The sequence below is a fragment of the Tasmannia lanceolata genome, unplaced genomic scaffold (genome assembly GCF_043159265.1).
Source record: "Tasmannia lanceolata isolate RefF3 unplaced genomic scaffold, GAP_Taslan_0.1 ptg000013l, whole genome shotgun sequence".
Lineage (NCBI taxonomy): Eukaryota > Viridiplantae > Streptophyta > Magnoliopsida > Canellales > Winteraceae > Tasmannia > Tasmannia lanceolata.
In genome coordinates, this window is record NW_027518690.1 from 5,958,743 (window position 1) to 5,983,948 (window position 25,206).

General features: G+C 38.0%; 3 protein-coding genes across 7 annotated transcripts; 2 read left to right on the top strand and 1 right to left on the bottom strand.

The window, feature by feature from the left end:
- Positions 1 to 4,778: 4,778 nt before the first annotated feature.
- On the bottom strand, positions 4,779 to 13,392 carry LOC143889619 (small ribosomal subunit protein uS4y-like). Of its 2 annotated transcripts, XR_013254870.1 has the most exons (4): positions 13,234 to 13,392; positions 11,400 to 11,781; positions 4,963 to 5,209; positions 4,779 to 4,930 (listed from the first exon to the last, which is right to left on the bottom strand). XR_013254870.1 is itself a non-coding variant. In XM_077393891.1 (3 exons), exons 1-3 carry the CDS (start codon positions 13,259 to 13,261, stop codon positions 5,026 to 5,028), a joined length of 594 nt encoding a protein of 197 aa, XP_077250006.1. In that variant the 5' UTR covers positions 13,262 to 13,392; the 3' UTR covers positions 4,779 to 5,025. The 2 variants fall into 2 exon arrangements, 1 of the variants encoding a protein (XP_077250006.1); XM_077393891.1 differs by having other exon boundaries at positions 4,779 to 5,209.
- A 1,188-nt stretch (positions 13,393 to 14,580) lies between these two features.
- Positions 14,581 to 16,727, top strand: LOC143890727 (pentatricopeptide repeat-containing protein At1g26900, mitochondrial-like). Of its 2 annotated transcripts, XM_077395409.1 has the most exons (2): positions 14,581 to 15,660; positions 15,760 to 16,727. In XM_077395409.1, exons 1-2 carry the CDS (start codon positions 14,742 to 14,744, stop codon positions 16,473 to 16,475), a joined length of 1,635 nt encoding a protein of 544 aa, XP_077251524.1. In that variant the 5' UTR covers positions 14,581 to 14,741; the 3' UTR covers positions 16,476 to 16,727. The 2 variants fall into 2 exon arrangements, with proteins under 2 accessions (XP_077251524.1, XP_077251523.1); XM_077395408.1 differs by having other exon boundaries at positions 14,582 to 16,725.
- Positions 16,728 to 18,190: 1,463 nt separating this feature from the next.
- Positions 18,191 to 20,385, top strand: LOC143890729 (uncharacterized). Of its 3 annotated transcripts, none has more exons than XR_013255232.1 (4): positions 18,228 to 18,327; positions 18,614 to 19,520; positions 19,619 to 19,768; positions 19,862 to 20,385. XR_013255232.1 is itself a non-coding variant. In XM_077395410.1 (4 exons), the coding sequence occupies exons 2-4, from the start codon at positions 19,240 to 19,242 to the stop codon at positions 20,183 to 20,185; spliced, it is 729 nt and encodes a 242-aa protein (XP_077251525.1). In that variant the 5' UTR covers positions 18,228 to 18,327; positions 18,614 to 19,239; the 3' UTR covers positions 20,186 to 20,385. The 3 variants fall into 3 exon arrangements, 1 of the variants encoding a protein (XP_077251525.1); XM_077395410.1 differs by having other exon boundaries at positions 18,614 to 19,494; XR_013255233.1 differs by lacking the exon at positions 18,614 to 19,520 and having other exon boundaries at positions 18,191 to 18,327.
- The last annotated feature ends 4,821 nt before the right edge of the window (positions 20,386 to 25,206 follow it).

Genomic DNA, 25,206 nt, shown 5'->3' on the forward strand with positions numbered 1-25,206 from the left:
CTGAATTTGGTCTGAAACTGCGTGACTGGTTTTATTGCATCTTCAAGTGATGTTCCAATACTGGGTAGGATAGAAGGCAGGAAAAACTCCAGGCCTTTAGATGCCTTGAACTGTCAAAAAACAACTCCATAGAGAAGGATAGAAATGACTTGGGGATTTGCTAGGGACCATCGGCTGTTGCATGAGAGAGCAGCCACATAGGATAAATTAAATGAACAAGACAAAAAGTGAGCCTTATGTGGCTGCTCTCTCATGCAACAGCCAGTCCGAGAAATGCCTTCTGCGATGGTCCCTAGCAAATCCCAATGACTTGTGTAAGGTTGTGTACAGTAAAAATTCAACGCAAAGTACTATTAAGTGTTTGGTGGTAGATAATGACCAAAATACACTTTTTTATGATTAAACGTGTTCCATCAGATGGGCGCTGCCTGATCATGAATGTTTCAAGTTAAATTTTGACGGGTCTAGTATGGGAAACCCTGGGCCAGCTGGGGTAGGAGGCTTGCTTAGAGATGAGAAGGGTGTAGTTAAACGGGCATTCTCAGGACCTAGACCCATTGGGGACAATGATGCCATTGAGGCAGAGGTTGGAGCTTTTCTTCTAGGCATGAGGATAGTAGACGATTGCTTTTTGGGTAGACCAATTGTTGAGGGAGATTCTCTTCATACCATTAGATGGATGGATGACATTAGGCAGTACCTGTGGAGATTGGTGGATTTGATTGATGAGATTCGTGACCCAGTCCGTTTACGCACGTCCGCCGCTCGGCTAATAGTGAGGCGGATCACTTAGCTAGGGATAGAGTAAATCAGGCATCTTTGTAGATATTTTATTTCCTTCCCTTGTAATTTGATTTCTTATTTCCATGTGTTATCTCACTTGTGCTGTAACCATTTCCTGACCTCCTTGGTCTAACTGATAGCCCCCCACAAAATAAATCGTTTAGGCCTAATTTTGGCCCCGAACGTTAGCCTCCTCCTTGTCTTTCTGCACTCATATCGTGAAAGCATGAATCACCTTTATTATTTCCTTTTTCTTCATGGAAACTATTGGTTGGTTTTCCATCCCCTACTTCTATGCAAAATTGAACCTTTAGACCCTGTTTGGATTGCAAGAAAAACATTTCTGATGAAAACATTTTCTTGGAAATTAATTTCTTTCCACAATTTAGAGAGATGATATGGTTGTGGATAATTTTGAGGAATATTACCATAATTTGAAGGTTCCTCTAAGTAAATATTGATTAGGGCTGGTTCAAGTTATCCTTTTCAGCACTCCCTCGATCCGAGAAGAACGATTAGGGTCATACTACAATGCCCATAGACCAATTGCTTTCCTTTCCAAACTTTTCCATCAAATTGCTTCAATCCAAACATGTCCTTGGTTCTCTAGTAATAAATAATAATGGGGGCACATGGATGTGGTGTTGTCTGTTGATCTGACTGTTAGCATCACCTGTTAAACTAAGCTTCTCATTCTTAGCAATATGCCAAGACTCAAAACCATCTTCAAACACTTGCCAAACTTAGAATGGCCCAAGCAATGGCCGCATGCAATAACTTTCTAATATCACCTTGATCCAATGATCCTACTCTTGATGATCTCAGGTGGTACTGATTGTGATATGAAGGGTCTGGATCATGTAATTCAATTTACGGGCACAATAATGGGTTGCCAAAATGGTTTTAAATTACATGAAAATCAAATCTCTACGCTCAAAATGGGTTACCATTCTTTGTTTTAACAGAAATTGGGTGTAAAACAGTCATCACGGTCCCTTTTTTTAAGCCTAAATCGGGCGTTCGACAAAAATTTAGACCAAGTTCTGAAAAAAATGGGTGTCAATTTTGTTTTACGTAGAAAGAAACAGTGCCAAAAATTCGATGAATCAGGGCTTCTGGTCAGGGGCCTTAAATATTTTTCCATCATTACATAAATCCTCATTTCCAAGAATTTTCTGTCTTTTTCTTAAACATGAAAAAATGAAAAATCCCAAAAACTAGATTCTGTTTAGGGGTGGCAAAATTGGCTGAACTGAACCGAAACCAACCCGAAACCAAAAATTCGGTTAACCAAACCGATTCAAATTTCGGCTCGGCTCGGTTTGGGGGTCAAACCGAAACCATTGCCCCCGATTTCCAATGATTATGAGAAAGGAGTGGCAAAATTGGCCGACCTGAACTGAAAATTCAGTTTTGGTTTGGTTTAACCAAAACCGATTCAAATTTCGGTTCCGTTAGGTTTGGGGGTGAAACCGAACCGTTGCTAACCCTAATTCTGTTCCATACAATCCCAAAAAATTCTAGACACAGCTGAAAATAAATGGGGGCATATATTTTACAATAAAAATTGGGCAATGATAAATAGAGCCCCAAATATCTTAAATCGGCCCCGTATGCGTCTCTCTCCTCTAGGTTGGAGAGAGATAGAGGACAGAGCAAGACATATAGGGCGTCTATTTAGGTCGATTTATCACTCCCCTAAAAATTGGCTACTGATATCCCCACGACTATCTTTTGACAATGGACCGAACTCAACTTGTTTTACATGTTTTTTAACCAACCCTCAACGACTATTAGAATTCCGAACAGGCACTCCGCAGCCAATCAGAGAATGTAAAACAGACTGAGTGTGTCCGATTATAAAAACAAGGTTTAGATTCTACAAAAAAATGTAAGCTCATTAGATTTGGGGGAATGTTAAGAGCACAACCACATTTTGATATTTGCACAAACCCAGATGCCTTTTCTTCTTTAATTGGCTTGTACGAGCTTTTTGGTAAATGCAAGTCTTTTGACAGCTCTTCAAATAGTAAAAGACAAGATGGGTTAGTGTAAATATCAAAATATGCTTGTGCTGATATCATTTCCCTATAATTTTATGCTAACCTCTTATGTAAGCAAGTTCATACAAAAACTCAACATCAACTTGACAAGACTCAAAATCTCATTAGAATGAATCAAATTAAAAGATCAACTGTACTTTAAAATTAACCACAAGCATCAACTCATATATTCTTTTTGTACTCAACTCAACTAAGCTTTTGTCTCAAACTAGTTTGGGCATATATTCTTTTTGTAGGAGGCTGTAAATACAGTATTGAAAATTCCAACTTTGTAAAAAAAAATTAGCTAGAGTAATAATATCACAAGCATTGACAGTAGTTTATACAGTATTAAAAACACATAGCTGAAGTATTAGTATGAGATAAGACACTCACAGAAAAGCTTTGATTCTTAATGGGATAGTAACGCAGACAGAAGAAAATAGGACACGCAGATCCAACATAATAGGACCCACCTCAGCAGACGTACATGACATCCCTAGAGAGTTCAATGGTGAATTGGCAACCAAATGAGGAATTTTGCTGAAGTGGCACCCAAATGCCAAGAAAAGTCCCTAAGCCTCCCTGGCTTTTGTGCAACCAAATATACGCAGGTGCAACCATGTTTCAGGCCAGCTAGTTTGCATGTTAAAACCTCCGTTTCAAGTCATACACAACTGGTTTTAGTACCCCTGCGACCAAAGAAGACCACAACCTACACTTGATGGGGGGACCTATCTCAAATAGAAGAAGATACTTTTGATTGTTGGACCCAGACCACATTCACAATCAGCAATACTTTTTGGCTGAGGACAAGATCAAATGGAAAGAGCGGCTTTGGGATCCCTTATTGTAATTCCTCAACCAGCAACAGGTTTCCAAAATTTGGTTTACAGGGGCAAGAGAATGAACAGGAAACTATTATTTAACAGAGAGAGAGAGAGACTGCGTGCGTGAGAGAGAGAGAGTGTGTGTGTGTGAGTGAGAGAGAGAGAGAGAGAGCAGGACACACAAGGGAATCAAAGGAACAATATCAGATAGCCACATACTTGAGACTACAGCAGAGAGAGGGAGGGAGAGAGTGCACTGCATAACTACGAAGGGACAAGTGGAATTGTAAGGTTTAAGAATTTGGAAGGAAAAAAAGAAAATGATAAGTAAGCACAAGAATTATGAAAGACAAAACACTCAAAGCACGTGAGAGTGGAAAACGGTTTGCAAAATTTAAAAGCATAAAAACCCTAACAGTACAACTGTACAAGGCAATGATCCTTCACAAGAACTTGGAAAACAGTTCGTAAAATTGGAAAGCATAGAAACCCTAATACAAGGCAATGACTATGCGAGTTACTATTGGTGAGAAGCACAAGGATTATGCAAGACAAAAAAAAAACCAAAGCACAGGAGGGTGGAAAACAGTTAGGGGCCATTTGGATACGCAGATTTTAGAATCCGGGATGTAGCTAAGAGACGAGAAGAAGCGGACCAGCCATCATTTTTGACTTCTCGTCCTTCTTTCCGTCAGCAAGAGAGTAGCAGATCCTCCTATATTTCCAGGTTTTAGAAATCTCAGGATGCATGAGAGATTTTTAAAACCTGACTTTCTCACTTAAAATCCAAGAAACGCTGTCAGGACAGCATACAGCAGCTTGATCATGAACCCTCTTTTACACTGTTTTCAAACTAAAAACCTGGATTCTAAAATCCATGTATCCAAACGGCCCCTTAGTGAAACTGGAAAGCAAAGAAACCCTATTCCTACAAGGCAATGATGCATTCACAGTTTTTGTTCTCTAGGAGCCTAAGACTACGTGGGTGACTATTGGCAGTTATAACTAAGTAACTATGCTGTTTGTGAATGACCAGAGAATGCAAAATAGAGCTTTTGAGACTAAGGTCACTAAAACTCGAAACTAAACCAGAAACGTCATGTCAACCCACCCTAAAACTGCATTTAAAAATCCGAAAATTTTACTCATAAATAAAAGGTTACAGTAGCATGCCAAGGCCAAAATCTGTTCACTCAATCAAAACCCCAACACATTTGAGAACTTCAGCAACAAAGAAAATATCCCTTATCCCGCTGATCAAGTAATAGCAGACAAGTCTTTATCCAACCTCTAAAACCTATGAAGATGTCCCTAGAGAAAAACAAAACATAAAAAGGATGACTACTAAAATTACCATAAAGATTGAACGCTCAGTCCTCATCCTCTTCGTCGCCATCACCACCAGAAGCCTTCTTGGCTGCTGCCTTCTGGTTCTTTCGCTTAACCCTTCCAGGGCGTCCTCCTCCAAGTGGACTTGTCAATGAGAAGTCAATATGCTTTTGGCTATCGACTCGAACCATGAATGAGGGGATGTTGACCACTTGGCGCCCAACCCTGAGTAAATACAATGATATTTAGATATTCAATATTTTTTCATACAACCAACACTGCTCTTTATGAGTACAATAACAAAAATATGACAAAATATCCACAATCACTTAGCCTCTCTCTAAATGTTGATAAGATTTTCCTTGCAAGCTAAAAAATTAAATGAGCAATAACGTCCAACTATCAGAGCTAATGCCAAGTCTAACAATCAGATATAAGAAAAAATAAACCAGTCTGATGAATTGTTTAAGACGCCTTAGCCGAATTCAAATTGGGAAGCAACATTCCGAATGAAGAAAGGGATTTTCTTCTAATACCTAGAAAACTGCTCATTCTGCAAAAGCCCAGAGGTGAAGAAAGGCATTAGAAGAAAATCTCTTTGTTTTGTCCTAATGAAAGCCACTTGGGGTTTTAATGCACTATGATCCACTCATTCCCTGTAGCAATTTCACCTTTGCTGAACTGTAACTCTAGTCAAATATTAACGTAAACAGGATTTCTTTATCAAAGATAAAAATAAAATGTTCCACATCCTATTGACCAACCACAAACTAATAAGCATTGCCTATGCGTGAAACAATGTGAGTTAATATTAGACAATACAAAAGAAACAATGTGAGTCAAAAGGATCTAGAATCTGATTTTCCACTAAGATACAATTCCTACATGAGGATAAATGTACCAGTACCACCAAAGCCTTCATGGCACACAAGAATGAATTTTAGTGCCAAAAACATCCCATGGCCATCCATCCAATCAATCATTATACAATTAACATAAGCAATTCCCCATAGATATGCATTTCAGCATAAACACCTTTAAAAATTGAAATTTGTTATTGTTCTCATGGCATATACTCCCTGACTCACAAAAACAACTGACAATAAGGCAAGAGCACAATCATACTGTTTGGTGAATAGTGTTTAATGGTGGGCTTTGCGGTTCAGTAAAAGATTTTCTAAATTTTGCTGTGATACATGCAAATAGTGCAGCAGGTAATAAAACACTTACACTTCAAGGCTACAAATGACACAATTACTTTCCATGGCTACATCTAAATGTGAAATAATGAAGATGGATTAAACGATCAAACTTCAGGGCCACCAACACAAGGGCAGCAACATTAGATGCATGCACCGGTTCCTATATTGACAAGGATCTAGGGGAACAGTTAATAAACATCTAAAGTTTAATCGGAGAAATGAGGGGCCAACTTTTCTCATCTCTCCATTCACAATTTTCCTAACTCCCAAAACCTAGAATGTCCTTTAGATACATGATTTAGACATCACAGCAACATGCACCAGTCCTCTAGAACTACAAGGACCTAATAAGACCCAATAGTCCGTGTCGGCATCAAATTCTCCGAATGAGACCCATTGCTCTTTCCTCCCAGATCAGGCAGAATAGGATGGAATCATTGGGAAAATTGGTTTTTGCTTCTTTGAAGGTGGTTTTTTTTATGTAGGAGCACTGGGAATTACTACATCAGCCCCTAAATTGCTCATTAGCATAGGTTTGACACCTATACGAGTCACCGATGCGACTCGACTCGAAAGCTCAGCGACTCGACTCGGGAGTTAACTCGTACGACTCGTAAGAGTTTGACAACAATGGTTACCACTTTGATGTAGAATAAAATGTAGTGCAAAGCGAAGTCTGGACCGTAGAATAAAATTCTACTCAATTGTGTCCAAGTATGCTTTAATTCCTCAAATGAACAGCTCATGTGAGACAGAAATCAAGGATCAATGATAAACCGATTACTTAGTGAATTATGGTAAATGTTCGCTGTCTTTTAGGCACTGAACTAATAACTGTACATTTCAAATCAAATGACCAGCAGTTAAGCAGATCACAACTACTGAGCTCATATCCAGTACCAAGCCCAAACCAGTAATAATTGTGTGAGAAATTCCAATTTGATAATTAACAAACTCAAAGAAATTGGCTTCACCCAATTTCATAGTTGACCAATCCAACTGGAACTAATGTTGAAGGAGAGTTACAAATCCACTCACAATCCCAATTTCAACAGTTATAGTACCTCATATTAATTCTCAGTGAGCTCTCTTATATCCAACAATTGAAATTAGTTCAAAGATAGGTAATTTTACAAAGTGATAATGGATCAATCCAAACCGTGACCTCACACTAGGAAGGTTGCATTAACAAATGATGTTCATACCTATGCCTTTGAATTCATGAATCTTCCAGGACATGTGATGGGTTGAGTATTCCACAAGCTTCCAACATTAAGAAAAGTACCACTCACGGTTCGACAAGGACATTCAAATGAAAACCATCTACTGTCCCATCTAGTTCATGATTTCTTTAGAGCTAATAAAATTGTCACATGAAAAGGGTTCAAGACTTGAATCAAGCCCATATCTATCGAGAATCGATCACAAATTCATGCTCAGGATCTGATCGAATAAGGCATGACCAGCTAGTGCATGATTTTTGGACTTTACTGACTTATACTCTTGTTTAAGGAAACCTGAGATAGAGCTTCTTCCTCCCATAGGCTCTAAGGAAAATCAATTCCAAAGATGATAGGTAACTCTATTTAGCTTCAGGGCTTTACACAAATGCTAAAGACGATAAACACCTTAAACAATTCCAGATAATATACAGAATCGGAACTGGCCGTGAGTTCCAACTATTAATATGCAAGCACAAAACCAACCATTCCTCAAGTAAAACGGAACTGTTTTCCACGAAATCCTTTCAGAAATTTTCATACAAATAGAGGTTAGGTTACATCACTCATAGGAATTGGTGGAAGAGATTATGATCCAAAAACTCAAAAGGGAATTTGTCATTTCCATCATCAATAACACACGAACTGATTAGAGATACAATTTCCGCTTCTTTCCTTGAAAATCTTGGGTGTGGATTCAAATGGCGGAGAGAGGGGACAAGAGAAAAAAAATTCTTGTGCAAAGAAAAAAAAACCTTGCAATCTACAAGGACATGAGATAGATTTTGGGAGAGAAGAAGCTGAAGAAACAGCCCCTAAAATCTCTTCCCAAGTTAAGCAAGAGAAATCCTTCTGCAAAAACCCAAAAATTCCCAAAACAAAACCCTAATTTTATCTCATAAAAAAATCCCCTTTCCAAGGAGAGAGAAGAGTTTTATATACAACCCTAATATAAATTAACTACCCATTTTACCCCTAATGAAAATTACTTTCTAAACTACTCCTACCAAGATTAAAGACATAAAATTAAATGGAAAATGGAAAAAATGACTAGGCTACCCCTACACCATTAACACTAACGACATACAAACATATACTAATGAGCAATTTAGGGGTTTCCATGGTAATTCCCAAGAGATGATCCTGCATCATTTTCCAAGGCAAACGATGATGAAGATTCATAGATCATAGGATAGGATCACGGAAAGAACAGACTCGCCGCCGGTTCTCAACCATTTGCTCCTCGCCTTTACCGGGACACGGGATTCCATCCAAGAGGGGCTGAGAGTTCTGCGTAAACGACTTCTATCTTTTCAGTCACCATTTCAGTAAGTGGAAACAAGAGAATGAAAAAAAAAATAAAAAAGGCACAACAAAAACCAAGAAAAGGGACAAGGAAACAAAAGAGGGCTCCTTTTTGCTTCTGCTTTTAATATAAAAAGTAAAATAGTGAGAAGATGGGGTCGGTAGTGGGATTAATGATGCCACCAATGCCTCTATCTCTCTCTCTCTCTCTCTTGAACGATTCCGTTGGTCGGTCATAACAGTGACGGCAGAATGTCGCATGGCCCAATACAAGAGTGGAACGATTAGGATCGTGTTCCTGAACTTGGTTAGTAAACTGAATTGGGATATCGGTTTCATCTCCCATTGTGTGTGCTCTATGAATTATCTCTCTCACACTCATTCATGGCGTTCACGGGTGTTTCCTGGCCCCCCACTCCATTTTCCTTCTCAAACTGTCGTCAATTAAATAACAACTAGAAAAAAAATATTTATCTTTCTTGAATTTTACTTTTAATTCTATATTGCATGCATTCAAACTGACCCTAGGGGAACAGTGAATAATATTCTCTTAAGATTATTAAAAGAAATGAATTGGCCTATGATTTAGCCGACAATTTCAATTTATTGCCAACACTCGTGCCGAGACGTGTCCGACGCGATATGCATGTCCACACGTGTCGACATTCCTTTGGACAGTTTTAAATGTGCTGCTAGAAGTGTTAGACTTAATGTTGGCACGTGGACAAATTTTTTTACCATGTCTAGTGTGACATTCTGTTTTATTATTGAATATCGTGTTCACCTCTTTTATTCTTAACTTCTCTTTTATTATAAACTCTTCTTTTAGCTCTTCTTTAACCAATATTTGTTGTTATATCCCCTCCCCTAAACAAACTCCTATCCCAATACTATATTCATTGTATCATATCAGTCTCCCTTTCCTGCTGTATATTAGAGACGGAAGAGAACTGGTATAAATTGATGACTACATTATCATTTTATTATCTCATTTTTGTTTTAGATTATGGTTAATTAATTCCAAGATTTATTAATTTGATAAATATATACCGTATTTATATTGTTACAAATTATGAAAAAAAAAGGGCAGCCCAGTGCACGAGGCTCCCACCATTGTAGGGTCTAGGGAGGGCTAGATGTACGCAGCCTTACACCTACTTTGCAGAGAGGCCGTTTCCGTGACTCGAACCCGTGACAACCAGGTCACAATGGTCAATGGAGCAACTTCACCGTTGTGCCAAGGCTCGCCCTCTCTGTAAGGTATGTGTCATCATTTTAAAACAAATATGAGATAATCAAATGATAACATATTCATCAATTTATTCCGGTTCTCTTCCATCTCTAATGTACAGCAGGGAAGGGAGACCGATATGATACAATGAATATAGCAAATATTTATATTTGTTACAAATTATGATAGTGATCAATAATTTTATATGTAATGTATGTACGTGTCACCATTTCTAGATTTTTAGAAGTTGCCATGTCAGACAACTCATATCCATGTCAAAACTCGACACAAGAATCTGTATCCACAAATCATGATTATATATACTTCATATTTTAGCCATATCTATGTTTCTAAATTTTGGGAGTTTGTCGTGTCCGACACTCCGTGTCGACACGCGACACTCGTATCCGTGTCCACAAATCATAGGAATTGGCCAACTCTTCTTGCATTGCCATCCACCATTATCCTTACTCCCAATACCTAATATGTAATAACTAATAGGAAGCTACTTTTAACATCAATTAATGAGTGTTGCCAACAAACAGAAGTAAAACCTAAGGTGGATAACATGGTTTTAAAGGCAATTAAATCTTTTTAAATGAAAATACTAATATGAATAAGACCAATAGAGAACTACAATCTTCTATACTCCCTCTTTCAAGTTTCAAATATTCTTCCTGCTGTCAGCAAAAGTCAGCATGCATTCAGACAATTTCTCATATAGAAAGCATACAAGTGTAAATGGGAAACCTAACAATAGCCAAAAATTTACATAGACTCAACATACAAAGTAAAAAAGGAGGCATCCAACATAAAAAACAATATTTACCGAACAGTATCCAATACATACAACATAACATAGACTCTAACAAACAGAGGTAAAACTTAAGGTGAATAACATTGGTTTGAAGGTAATTAAATCCTTTAGAATGAAAATAATAATATGACTTAAGAGCAATAGAGAACTACAATCTTTACTTCCTTTTACTTCCCCCAGACCCTCTTTCAAATATTATTCATGCTGACAGCAAAAGTCTCAGTGCATTCAGTCAATTTCTCATATAGAAGACATACAAGTTGTTGATGGGAAATCTAACAATAGCCAAAAATTTACAGACTCAACATACAAGGTAGAAGAGAAGGACGCATCCAACATAAAAAGACAAAATTTACCGGGCAGTGGCCAATGCATACAACATAACATAGACTCCACATACAAGGTTAAAAAGATAGAAGCACCCAAAGTGAAAAAAAGATTTCCAAAATTTACAGACCCAACATACAAGGTAGAAGAGGAGGCATCCAACATAAAAAAAACAATATTTACCCATACAACATAACACAGAATCCAGATACAAGGTTAAAAAGATAGAAGCACCCAAAGTGAAAACAAGATTTCGAAAACAGTATTTAGCACATAAAGCATAACATGAGAACATTTTAGCAGTGACATTCACCTGATATGCCTCTGCCTGATAAGCACGCGGGCATGATGGATTGACTTTGCCATCCCTGACTTGAACACAAGTGTTTGAAGACGGCGCTCAAGGAAGTTCTCCACAGTCAAGGCCAGAACATAATCGAGCTTGTTTTGGCTCTCATCCAGGAGCCCATGCCGATTCATCCGACGTAGGAGAGCCTCACCCTCAAAGATACGACGTTGGTTCTTCTCGTCTAGCGTAAGAAGCATCCGAGCAGCATTACGGATTCGACTCAAAACATATTGAACCCTCCAAAGCTCTCTCTTGCACCGGAGCCCATACTCACCAACAAGCTTGAGCTCAGCATCAAGACGTTCCTTCTCATATGGACGACGAGGCTTCTTGAAAGTCTTTCCATCTGAAAATATCCAAGCCTAGGGTTAATTGCATCATTACATTGGGATAAGATTCGTGTGAAAAAGATGCTTCTTAAAATCACAATAAAAGGCCGTCTGAGTAAGAAGTATCCAAAGGAGCCAAAAAAACACATAAAAATGTGGATAACAACCATATATCTTCAGCCATTAACCCTTGAAATTGATGAATTGCTGAATGAAAACTATTTTTCCCTTTTCATTTTGCTCTCATTCCAAATACCATCAAGATATCAAACATATCCACTAAGCCCTTTTTGTTTAAGATTAAGGCAACCTATTGTGAGTGCTAAACCGATTATTCGACTCAAATTTAAACATAATTTGAAGTCCAATAATCGGTTTGGCAATCACAATCAGTTGTCATAATCTTAAACAAACAGGTCCTAAACTAAAGCACTGTTTGTTTTAGATTTTGGCAACCGATCGCGAGTCCAAAACAGATTATCGGACTCAAAATTAAATGTGATTTTGAATCCGATAATAGGTTTTGGACTCACAATTTGCTGCCAAAATCTAAAACAAACAGGGCGAGTCCAAAACAGATTATTGGACTCAAAATTAAATGTGATTTTGAATCCGATAATAGGTTTTGGACTCACAATTTGCTGCCAACATCTAAAACGAACAGGGCATAAGTATCCAGACAAATAAAAAACATAATCGCCAGTTTAATTTTCTGTCTTCCAAGCACCACCAATATAGCACGATGTTCACGTATAATATATAAACATAACTACCAGATGAATAACGATAGTGTTCAAGATCCAAAAAGAAAAACACACCATAATACTAAAAAAGAAAAAAAAATGCAACTTGTTACAAAAATATACATTAAAATAAAAATCAGACTTTCTAAATTTCCTATTCTTCACTATTGAACATATATCAAATCAGCTCAATTGTCCATAACTATAAAGCTCATACAAAAACCCAATTTATCAAAAAAAAAATAGAGATAAACCCTAAGAAAGATCAAAAAACCCATAACTAGGATAACCGGTAAATCCTAGTTGAAAAAAACCTCCAACGCCGAGAAGATCCGATCTTGTTCGAAAAGAAAAGGAGCGAAAGAAATAGAAATGGAAGAAAAAAAACAAGATCTCGTGAAGTAACGCCTCAAAACCCTAGAAAAACGTAGATCAAAATACTCGAATCTTCCTAAATAGAAATCAACAAACAATGAAATGAATTGCAATAAGATAACAACATTCCTGCGAGAAGAGAGAGAGAGAGAGAGAGAGAGAGAGAGAGAGAGAGAGAGACAACAACCGATCGAGATCTGAAATAGAGAGAGTTGTTTTAAAAGATAAACCCTAATCGCAAAGTTCACAACTCATTTGCTCTAGAGAGAGAAGATTAAAAAGACAAACTCTAAACCCTAGATCTAGAGAGAGAGAGAGAGAGAGAGAGAGAGAGAGAGAGAGAGAGATTACAGTTTCTGTAGAAGTTCACGTGAACCATGGCTCGTTCGTTCTCTCCTCCGGAGTAAAGAGAGAGAAAGAAATGAGCAGAGAATAGGAGAGAAAATGCTTCTATGTAGGTATTTATATGAGGTAACAAAAAAACCCTAGCCTCTGTTGAGGTGGTGGGTCTGGGCTTTTCTAAAATCCGATTAAAAGAGATTTTATTGTTTAGATTGGGCCCGGCCCGATCATCTAAATGGGCCTTTTCTTTAGATCATAGGGAATTAAAAGTACTTTTAATTACACGGTTCTCACTTCTAACCATTTGATCATAAAAAAGGATATTTTCCAATCAGTCCTACCTTTGAAAAATAATTCCTAAAAGGTCCCTAAAACTAACATACGTCAATTTTCTCCGATTTTCCTTCGTGTTTTCCCTCTAAATTAATCAGACATAATTTCCCTCCTAAATCATTAATCAAAAAATTTCCTAAAAAAAAACTTTCCATCAGAAATATTTCTCCTACCATCCAACAAGATAGGAATTATCCGAAAAAAACACAGTGAGCCCACATTGTTTGGATGATCCAAAGCGTTCATTTGATGGGCCCTGACATAGATAGGGTGTGCCCAAAAAATCAGCTCCATAGGATCATCCTAACCCTTCAATCTGTGGACAAACCGTCAACTGTGGGGGTCTACCTTACACAAATTGAAAACCACAGGGTGTCTATTTGTAACTTTTTAAACATTAGGGGTTAAGTTGAATGTGTCAGAAACCACACGGGGTCTAAGTGTATTTTTCCCTAAACTTTTAACGGAGAAAATTGATGTATGTTAGTTTTAGGGACCTTTTAGCAATTTTTTTTCTAAAAGTAGGACTGCTTGAATAATATGCTTTTCTTAGTAGGGGTGCAACTCGGGTCGGGCTTTCCAAAACCCTACCCTACTCGAGAATTATCTCAAGTCGGGTCTAGTTTTTTACAAGAAAACCCGAGATTCCTAAACTCGACCCTACCCAAGATAGTTTCTCGGGTCGGGTTGGGTTTTTATTTTTTAGTAACTAATTTTAAAAATTGTAGAAAACAAACAAATCTCCACACCAAAAATTGCTAAATTTATGTCATCAAGTGAACAATTTTAAGAAGGGCACTATATTTTCACATAACATACATGATCACCTCAATCAAAACAATTGTATTATATTGAAAAATAATTTTCTATATTATTCAAGAGATATTTAAGAAAGTCACAGTGCATCCATATGAGTCGGGTTGGGTTTCGGGTTTTTTTTCTTTAAACCTGGCCCTACCTAAGATTGATTCGGGTTTTCCAATTTGAAACCCGACCCTACCCAAGACCCATGATTCCTAAACCCGACTCATGTTATTTTCGGGTCGGGTCGATGAGAAGTTGCAACCCTATTTCTTAGGGACTGTTAAGCAATTATTTTGTCATGGATGGACTAATCAGCAAAAATTCCTTAAATATATTTGGACACACTCTCTCTCTACACCGCTCTCTAAACCTATGGACTGATGATTTTAACTGGTATTCGCTGGCACCAAAAATTCAAATTTTGCCCAACCTCTCAACGCAAACAACAATTTTCCCAATCCTCAACCCACCAAAATCTCATTCTTCTTTTGAAATCTTGTTCCAAAATCTCTGAAATCTTCCAAATCCATGCCCACATGATCAAGACTGGACTTGATCATGTCACCTTCCCTCTAAGCAAGCTCCTTGCATCCTCCATACAAGACATGGACTATGCTCACTCAATCTTCAACCAAACACAAAACCCAAATCTCTTTATCTTCAACACCATGCTCAGAGGCTATTCAATAAGTCAAAATCCAAAACAAGCCCTTTTGTTCTTCAATTGTATCAGAGCACAAGGAATTCTCTTAGATCAGTTCTCTATCATCTCCACCCTCAAATCTTGCGCTCGCGAATTAGCCGTCCAATATGGGCTAGGCATTCATGGAACTGTAGTCAAGTCTGGATTCAATTTTTTTGTCAATCTAAGAAACACCCTCTTACATTTTTACTCTGTTTGTGGGAGAATTGAGGATGCCCGCCAACTGTTTGATGAAATTCCTCTGAAAAGAGACGTGGTCTCTTGGAATGCTTTGATGGGTGGGTATCTCCAAACTTCTCAGCCCACATATGTAATGGAATTGTTCAGACTAATGCATATGGGTTTTGAGATCAGCCCTGCGACAGTTTTGAGTGTTCTATCGGCTTGTGGCGAGTTAGGAGACTTCTTGGGAGGGGAATCTCTCCATGGTTTTAGCATTAAGAATGGTTTTGATTTAGATACAAATGTGGTAACCGCCATTGTTAATTTCTACGGGAAATCCAAATCTATGGTTTATGCTCGCCGACTCTTTGATGGAGTCCCCAACAGAGATGTTGTTTTATGGAATTGTATCATTGATGCTTATGCTAGAAATGGTATGCTAGAAGAATCATTAGCTTTATTACATCTAATGAAACTTGAAAATTTGAAACCCAATTCATCTACCTTGGCAAGTTTGCTTTCTGCTTGTGCAGTGTATGGGGCTCTTACCATAGGCAGAAGCATCCATGAATATATAGAAGGGGAGCGTTTAGAGTTGAATGCAGTTCTTGGCACCGCTCTTATAGACATGTATTCAAAATGTGGGATCATAGAGAAGGCAGTCGAAGTTTTCAGTAGGATGAAGAGTAAAGATGTTATGTGTTGGACAGCCATGATTGTTGGTCTTGGAGTCCATGGGCAGGGGGTGAAAGCTCTCAAATTCTTCAAAAACATGGAGGAGGAGGGAGTGAGGCCTAATGAAGTGACCTTCTTGGCAGTGTTAGGTGCATGTAGCCATGGAGGGCTAGTGATGGAGGGGAAAATGTACTTTGATCGAATGATTCGAGACGGGTTTTTGCCGAAGATCGAGCACTATGGATGTATGATTGATCTGTTGGGTCGGGCGGGGTTGGTAGAAGAAGCCCATGAACTGATCAAGAGATTGCCTATTGAAAGCGATGCCACTGCGTGGCGGGCATTACTTGCAGCTTGCCGAGTTCATGGCCATGTTGAGTTGGGTGAATTTGTGAAGGGATCGTTGATGGAATTGGATGATAGGCATTATGGGGATACAATCCTTTTGTCGAGTACTTATGCCCTTGCAGGGAGATGGGCTGATGTTGTTAGAATGTGGAATTCAAGTGAAGAGAAGAAGAGGGTGATGATGAAGAAGGAGGCTGGGTGCAGCTCAATTGAGATGGAATGTTAATGAAGCCCAACTTTAAATACTGTGACATAAACAATTACACCAAAAGCTTAAAGCTTGTAGAGTCGGTGTTATTTAATCATTAATACTTAAAACACTCTACCTCACTCGTGGCCCCTCTCTTTTGGGTTAGCCGTTTGTTAGGTTTTGAACCCAGGACCTGTCATAAGGCAATAGCTCTAAGCAACCAATTACTTAAATACGCCCCCTCATGTGTGGCCCCTCTCTTCCTGTTGACTTGCATCCAAACATAATAAAGCACATGGCTTTACCAAGGTTTTAATTGCATCCAAAATCCTGCCCCCCTCCATGGACTTTACTTGCCCAAAGAATGCTTAAGCATCCAAACAAAGCTTCAATGTAATACGATTGAGACACTCGCTATTACATACTAAACCCTGCCACCTGAGTTTCTTCCAACAGTGGTCCGACGACTTTCCGATGGCTGGTGACCGGTTGTTTTTTTGTTTTTTTTTTTAATCTTCTTTTTATTCCAATTTTATTTCTTACCCAACTAGTGTTAGGAGTAGACTTGGTCAATTTGAACCGGATAGATTCTTTCACCTTCTTTATGAAAATATTCTAAAGGATTCATTAGCTTACCCCAACTAGTTTGGGACAAAGGCTTAGTTGAGTTGAGTATTCCAATTTTATTTCTTCAAAAAACAAATTACATTTTAGACTGTTTATGTTGGGCCACAAAATAAATAGTTGCACCCCGTAAATCTTCTCCATAGGATGATCCTAGCCCTCCAAGGATGTTGAAAAATAGGAGTTTCTATAACGGGCAATCTCATTTCTATTACGCGGTGTAGACCATTTACACCCAACAAATGAACGGTTTGGATCGTCCTATGAAGTGGGCTCATATCATTTTTGAAAAATACTAGACTTCACGGTCTTCACGTGCTAACAACATATAAAACCTTAGTAATCACTGGATTTTTAAAAGCAAAAGGGAATCTTTTTTCATATAGTGTACGGCTGTAAAATAGTGGGCCCCACTACAACAAAATATGATTTGTAAATTGTGGGCTCCATATGCACGGGTTAGGGGGAGAAGGTGGGTCCACCTAGCAAAATATGAAGTGTAAAATGGCGGGGTCCAACATACTATAAGAACCATTCTCCCCTCCCCCGGGCGTAGAGCAAATTCCTGGCTTCGCCCCTGGATAAAATCATTTCGAAAGAAAATGAAGATCATTAGCTCTTATACCAATGTAAAAACCATGGAATACAAGCCATTGACAAGACACAGGGATCATTTGATAAGGAAATCGTTTGGTGTCAATTCTGCTGATAAAAGCCTACAAAATTAAGGGTCTGAGTCCAATGATGTAATGTGGGTGAGACCCTTGAGTTAAGCACCTTAAAATGTAATACAATTGAGACACCCATTATTAAACAGTGAACCCTGCCATTGAGTATCTACATCAACAATCTCACAACGGATAAGTTGGACCTTCAGTTGGCTAAAAAATCAGACCAATCAATTTGGTAGTCTCTTGAACCACCAAATTGGGCCTTCTGTTTGTTTTGGATTCTGAGAATCGATTGTGACTCCACAAGATTCAAAATTATATAACAAAAACCATAATTTTCTTTATAATTAGGGAAGTGTTATATTCACTACCTTTTATTTAACTTGAGACAGCCCCCTTTAGTTTATTAATGACTACTTTTTTACACTAGCGGAGGCTGTGCCCAGTAATAAAGGGGTCCAGTATATCAATTTTGGAGACATAAATCCAAAACTTCAGAACTCTCTCTCTCTCTCTCTCTAATCCCCAACCCTAACTCTCTGCTGCTCTAGATTTATGGGTGGTGGAGGTTGTAATGCCGGATTCGGCAAAAGGTATACTTTTTTCATTGCCTTTTACTTCTTCCATTTTCTTTTTCTTGTTTGGAACTTCTTTTTGTTGGATGTTTTGTGTTCTTCAGTGGTTTTTAAATAATAGGGAAACAAGAATTAGAAATCATCATCTAATTGGAGATTTATGGGGTAGTTTTCATTTCTATTGTTCTTTATACAATTGAGTGATTTTAGGAAATTATGGTTTCTGGTGTCAAATATTTCTATGGCACAGATTCAATTCTACTTGTTTTATCTGAAAGTGATTTGGGTTGTTGGGTTTTTGTAGTTGGATTCTGAGATTGATTTCAGAACAGTGGATAAGGGCTAAAAGCAAACTTAATAGAAAGATGCAACAAATAAAGTGGAAAGGAGAAGAAGAACAACAAAAAATTTGTGCTGATAGAATCAGTTATCTTTCAGATGACATTCTCAATTTGATTCTCTCTAGAATTCCATTAAGAGAAGCAGTGAGAACATGTGTTCTATCCAAGAGATGGACATATCTTTGGTGTTCCATCCCTTACCTGGAATTGAGCACGAACCTTATAAGAGAACCTTACCTTACCGGTTGGGATGAGGCGTGCAATTTTGGGGATGATATGAAAAAATGGGTGTACACTGTGCATCACATTCTTCATTCCCGCCTAGCTCCCGTCCTGAGTTGTAAGATCTCTTACCAATACAGTGTGAAATTCAGGGATTATTTGGAGGAATTTGTCCTCTTCCTTTGCGGAAAGGGCATCCAAGATCTCTATCTCCGTTCGATGGATTACTATCAATTCCCTACTGATGCTTACTCCTGTCAATCTCTAAAGAAGCTGACATTATTCAGATGCAAGGTAGTTCTTCCGCCTCTTTTTGAAGGCATAAGTTGCCTCACGGCCCTCACATTCATCCATGTTTCTATAACTGATGACGATTTGGAGCGCTTCTTGCCGGTTGCTAGAGAGCTTTTGCTTGGACGATGATTGGATAACAAAATCTGAGTTGAGAAATTTCAGGATTAATGCGCTCAATCTCCTGTCATTGGAGATCCAGTCCTCAATGCAAACAAACATTTCTTCCATTCATGTTCCCCGTCTCAAAAATATTTATTATAGACCAAATCTATTTTTTGATGACAATGACGCCAATGTTTTTCTTGAGCTACTGATGAATCTGGGTCATGTGAGTTATACTTCTATTTCACCAAGGTTTGGTCTGTAACTTTTGTTCAAGAATTTCACTTTGATTATTGAAACTGTTTCATCTGTTTCTTTATTAAAGTTGTATATTCTTTGTTTTTCTGAAGCCATTGTGCAGAACGAAATTGCCGAGAAGTTTGCCTGCCTTCAAGCTGAAGAAGCTAACCCTAAAAGTGGATTTTGACCTTGCAAATTTCCTGTCTTGCTTGATTAGGAGCTGCCACAATTTGCAAGAACTCAATATCATTATAACTAAGGTCCCATTGCTCACAAATGCCTTTTTTTAAGTTGCTGCATACTATTTCATATTAATCTGCAGATCCTTTTTCTCATCCGTTTGTTACTTTCAGGGCATCCTTGAAGAGAATGTTGACGAAAACTTTTGGGAGAGACAGGGACCTTCCGAGGGTTTGATGTATCACCTAACAACGGTTCGGATCAATATGGATTATCGAATCAGCCGTTGTGGGATGGATTATCTAAGCAGCTGTTATGGGATTGGATTTATGGAATTTTTACTAAAGAATGCATATTCTCTTAAGAGAATGAGTATTAGTTACTGCAAGAGTTTAAAGAAACAGTTGGAGGCTGAAATAAGTGAGCTGTCTCTCTTGCAAAGGGCTTCTCCACGTGCTGTATTGGAATTCAAGACCATTGGTGGGAGAGAGCTCTGATTCCTTTTTTTTTTTGAAAATCCATCAAAATTACTTGTTCAATGTGCCTCTATGAGGTGCTTGACTTTGAATTTTGTTTTTGGCTCGATAAAGAGCTTGAATTTGAATTTTGGTTTGGTGCATCTCCTTTCAGTACTTCCTTTATTCATGTAGGCTGTTAAAAGTTCCTTGAATATGATGTAGCTTTGCACCATTACAAATCATGATATGTGCTTACCCATTTTGAATTGTTCTTCTAATACATAAGGATTATGTGAAGTAGCATAACAGATGGAACCTATAATACTCAGAAACACAATGCATTTTTACTAATATTAAATCCGAGATGAACCTCCCTGCTTGTACATTATATATGGTGTGTTGAATCCATTAGTTAGACTCGATCATTTAATAACTTTTTTCTTTCCTTTTTTATTAGCATTTTTCTTTCCTTTTTTAGTCAATAACTTTATAATTTTACATGGATGTAACATGTTACCAGTAAACAGGTTTCGATAATTGACTTCAACTGAAAAAAAGGATGAAGAGAGACATCTATTTATGCTCTTTTAATAGCGGTGAGGTTGTATTCAAGTGCAGTCGATACATGAGAATGATGTAGTGTCTCGTTGTTTTTTTCCTTTGAATGGCAACAATATTACTAATCGTAGGTGATCAAGGGGGTGGTGATCAAAAGACCACGAAAGTGGTCTCGAAGAGGGATAGGCTTCCACGTCTCAAGCACTTACACAAGGTTCGGCAGGGGAGCCTCTCGCTCCCCATGGACCTGTGGTGCTTGATCTCAACCTTCCCCCTGCTGAAGAAGAACATTCTAGGGCTAACCTACCAACACCATCATTAGTTAACTGTTTCGCCGCACTGTTAGCTGCCTTCCAAACATGATTAAAAATGACATTATGTCCTACCAAGCGATCCATAATCTCCTCCATCACATCTGCAAACCTCCAAGGGAAGGATGTTCCTAACCTAAACAATCAGTTCACATTGAGGGAGTCTCCATCAATAATGAGGTGATCGACTCTTGAAAGGCCTGCGATAAACCAAAGAGGACTCATCAAAGTTTATCTTCTCAAAACCTTGAAGAGGAGGGGCCCATTAGGACCCCATAAGCTAAGGGGACCTTTCTTAGTTGAACCACGTCCCACTTTTTTCTAAAAGTGGAAGGGCTCGGTGCCTATAAAAACCCGGATGGTGTTTGCCCAGCTCACCATCAAATAGAAGATATGCAGCTTCAACCTATGGTTATCTCCGGTGACACCGTTAAATATTCAATTTTTCCTCTTCTTCCAGATGACCTAGATAAAAGCTACATGATCAAAGTTCCACAGTTTTCAACCCTTTATGGGCCATGCTGCATAAGACCATTCTTCAAAAAGATTCAACAAAAGTAGATCAGGTTGTGAGAATGAAAAGTAGGTCTGGTTGTTCCCAAGGCTAAATTTTCATTCACATGGAGCTCACTCTAGGGCCATAGGACTGAATGCGAATTCAACAAAACTCAGCCCGGGTGAATGTTTTAATAAGATCTGCCATGTGCTCATCAACAGACTAAATCGGATGGAAATATATATTGCAGCAAATATATGACAAGAATATAGCAATAGGCCCTCTTGTTTCAACTCGCTTCTCAAAGGTTCATGTTGGGAAACCTAGCTTTAGATTTGATCAACTGCAAACAATAAGCAACCAAACACGTCATGTGTTCTCTACTTAAAATCTCAAGGAATTTCAATTGAACACAGTCACAATTCAGCTATACTAGGTTCTGTTATGGAATCCCTGTTCCTTGTGGTCCACATATAGATTGCTAAAAGTTCCTACTTTTTTTAACACGAAAAAAGATAAAATGAACCAACCCTATTCAATTTTTATCTTCGATTCATGATGATATCCCTATAAATTAACCATAATCATATTATTATCCTGTAAATTGTGGAAAGAAAAAAATTTCAAGAAAAACCTTTTTGCAAGAAATGTTTTTCAAGACTCCAAACAGGGTGAAGAGTCTTTAATGCAGAATCTGGGAGATCAACATTCAGAACTATGAACTAACGCATCCCTTTTGAATTCAAGGTCAGACGATTCCAGGTTGCACAATTCAATAGTAAATACAGTCTCAAGAAAAACCTTTTTGCAAGAATCTCAAGCTCCTTCCTTGAATTCTTGAAGATCTGTGTAGACAAGTACTTCGGGTGTTTGGTGAGGGCAGATATGTTGACAATTCAATAGTAAATACAGTCTAAAGAAGCAACCACCATGTCATGGCAGCAACGAGAGGATTCACATCCTTGTAGGTTTGGCTACTATAATAGGTACTGATCATGGCAAGTTCTTCACTGATATGATAGATCTCTTCAAGAAGTCCACTTAGGGATAGCTTTGGCCCCAGAACTAAGGTGGTTCAAGCTCAAATTATGCTCTTTAGTCACCCTTTTCTTGACTTTGGAAGCATGCTCAACTTTGCTGTCAACCTCCTTGGGTGTCTATTTTCTTACTGGAAAGCTACCAATTCTGCTCCAAAACTCCTTGTATCTTTTAGATCTGAGTATAGAGAAGACTTAGAGATGGAGTTAGCCTCAAGGTCTGTCAGGAATCGATTGTAGGAACACACTCAAGGTCTGCTAGGTTTTGTAGGCTGAATTTTCAGCTTTTATCTTCCTAATCTGCTTTTTCATCTTCTTGTTAGTAAGGATCTATCCACCATCTTTGATTTGGCATCTCCTAGCCAAGATCATCATCTAGGTTAGGTTCCAGATTCACTAAGCAAATGCTCTTTCATCTTATGAATGTTTATGCATGGAATTGGAATGATCACAATTTCTCTCCTCTATATCTTGTTTTCCTAGTCTTGTTTTTGGAAACGGCAAATTCCATAGGATTTCCTCTTGAAAGTTCTTCATCATTGATGCTTTAAGTACAACTCGTTTTGTGGTGGAATTATTATGATTGTTGAACTGATGCTTGAAATTGAACGAAAATCAAGTGCATGAAAGAGGAGAAAATCATATTGAAAATGGGACCCTAAAACCTTCTTTTATAAATGATAAAAACGTATGAAAGCTTCCTTTCATTTAGAATGAAACCTTTTATTTGAGTAGAAACACATTTCACAAAAACAAGTCTCTTTGAAAAAACTCATTTTTCTATTTTAAAAAGTAAAATATTTTAAAAATATCCAACATTTGTCTACAAAGAAATGATTTTAGCACTCCACTATTATGATATGCGGCGAAAGCTTCTTGTCTTTTAGTGTTTAAAGGTCTGTCAAAAGGTTATTTACAGTCCCCAAACATAAAGACGAGAAAATTTCTTCCGCCACATATCAAAAGAGTTTAGTGCTAAAATCATTTCCCTTGTCTAGGGGTGTCAACGGATCCACTTCGGATCGGATCCACCTATGTCACAGTCACGATCCATTCAAATTCCATATCGGTCGGATCGGATTCGGATTGTTCTTTGGATCCTACTTTCCACGTCACGATCACAATCCATTTTAACTCGGACCGTCCATCGGAGTGTCCTATTATGTCCCACTAAGCTAGTACACAATTTTTTTTTTAAAGAGTTAGAATGCCAGTCCACTCTTAGTGTGTCTATATGCATTTTCTTCAAATAAATTAAAATTTTATTTATGTTTAATCTATGAGTAAAATAATGCTTGTAAACAATAAAATTAATCTACATTACATACACAAATATAATGTAAAACTATTATAAAAAATATGATGTATAACTATTATAAAGAATATGATGTATAACAATAACATTCAGTACTAACAAAATGATAAACTAATAGTATATTCATGACAACATATATGTTCAATAGACTAGTATAATGAAAGCATAATGGTGGTGCTGTGATTTTTAGGTGATTATGGAGCAGCGGTCGGGATTTAGTAAGAGGTGGTGGAAGTAGCGTATGGGGGGAGATGGTGGAGAGGGTCGGTGGCCGGAGGAGGAGTTCGAAATTTCTTCTTCTCCTCTCCTCTCTCTTCTTGAAATCTCACGGCAAAAGAAAAACAAACCCTAAAACACAAGAGGCAAGAAGTCTCTTTTGAGTCGTGAAATCGCACTCCACTTCATTAATTAGAGGTTTTGACGAAAATACCCTGCGAAGAGTTATAAACATTATGAAAATTTGGAGGGTATTTTGGTAAAACAATTCGGATCATGACTATCCAATGAATATCTATTGCAAGCCCATATACAATCCGAAATTTTTTGGATCCCACATTTGATAATCCAAAATTGGCCCATGGATCCTATTGATGTGTTTAGATCATGTTCATTTACGTTCATATTCGGACGATCCATCGGACCGTCTGGATCCATTGACACACCTACCCTTGTCTATATATCCAATATTTAAAACCTTGCAAGCCATTGATAAGATATTGGGATCATTTGATAAGGCATTTTTTTGGTGTCAACAGTGATGTGCAAATAAAGCCTACCAAATTAAGCACCTAGATCCTACTAATGTCATGTGGGTGAGAGAGCACCTTCAGTTAACCTTATGTAAAGTGCCACCAGTTCCATGTAATACAATGAAACACGCCCACTATTACACGGTGGGCCCTGCATTCCATTGATCTAAAACAACCGTTGGATCTTCAGTTGGCGCATGATAGATTTTTTGTTTGAACTCATAAAAGGACCAAAATGTCCTTATATATAAAAAGAAAAAAAATGTTTTGAGGAGGTAGGTCCCACGATCTTCACCAAAGCCCATGCATAAGGTGGGGGAGATCGTGGGACCTCCCCTGTGAAATCATGAAGTAAAATAGTGGGCCCCACTCGATGTGGGACCCATCCTATACAAAACATATTACCAAGCACAACTTTTGTGTAAGGAAATGTTTTGTCTTTTCCATAATCAAAATATCAACCATGGTAGAAAACATCGACATTAACTTTGACATTAACGTCTACTATTGCCATATCGAAGTTAACGTCAACATTTACTTCGATGTTAACGTTAACTTCAACATTAACGTCGATGTTAACAATTTATTTCTTTG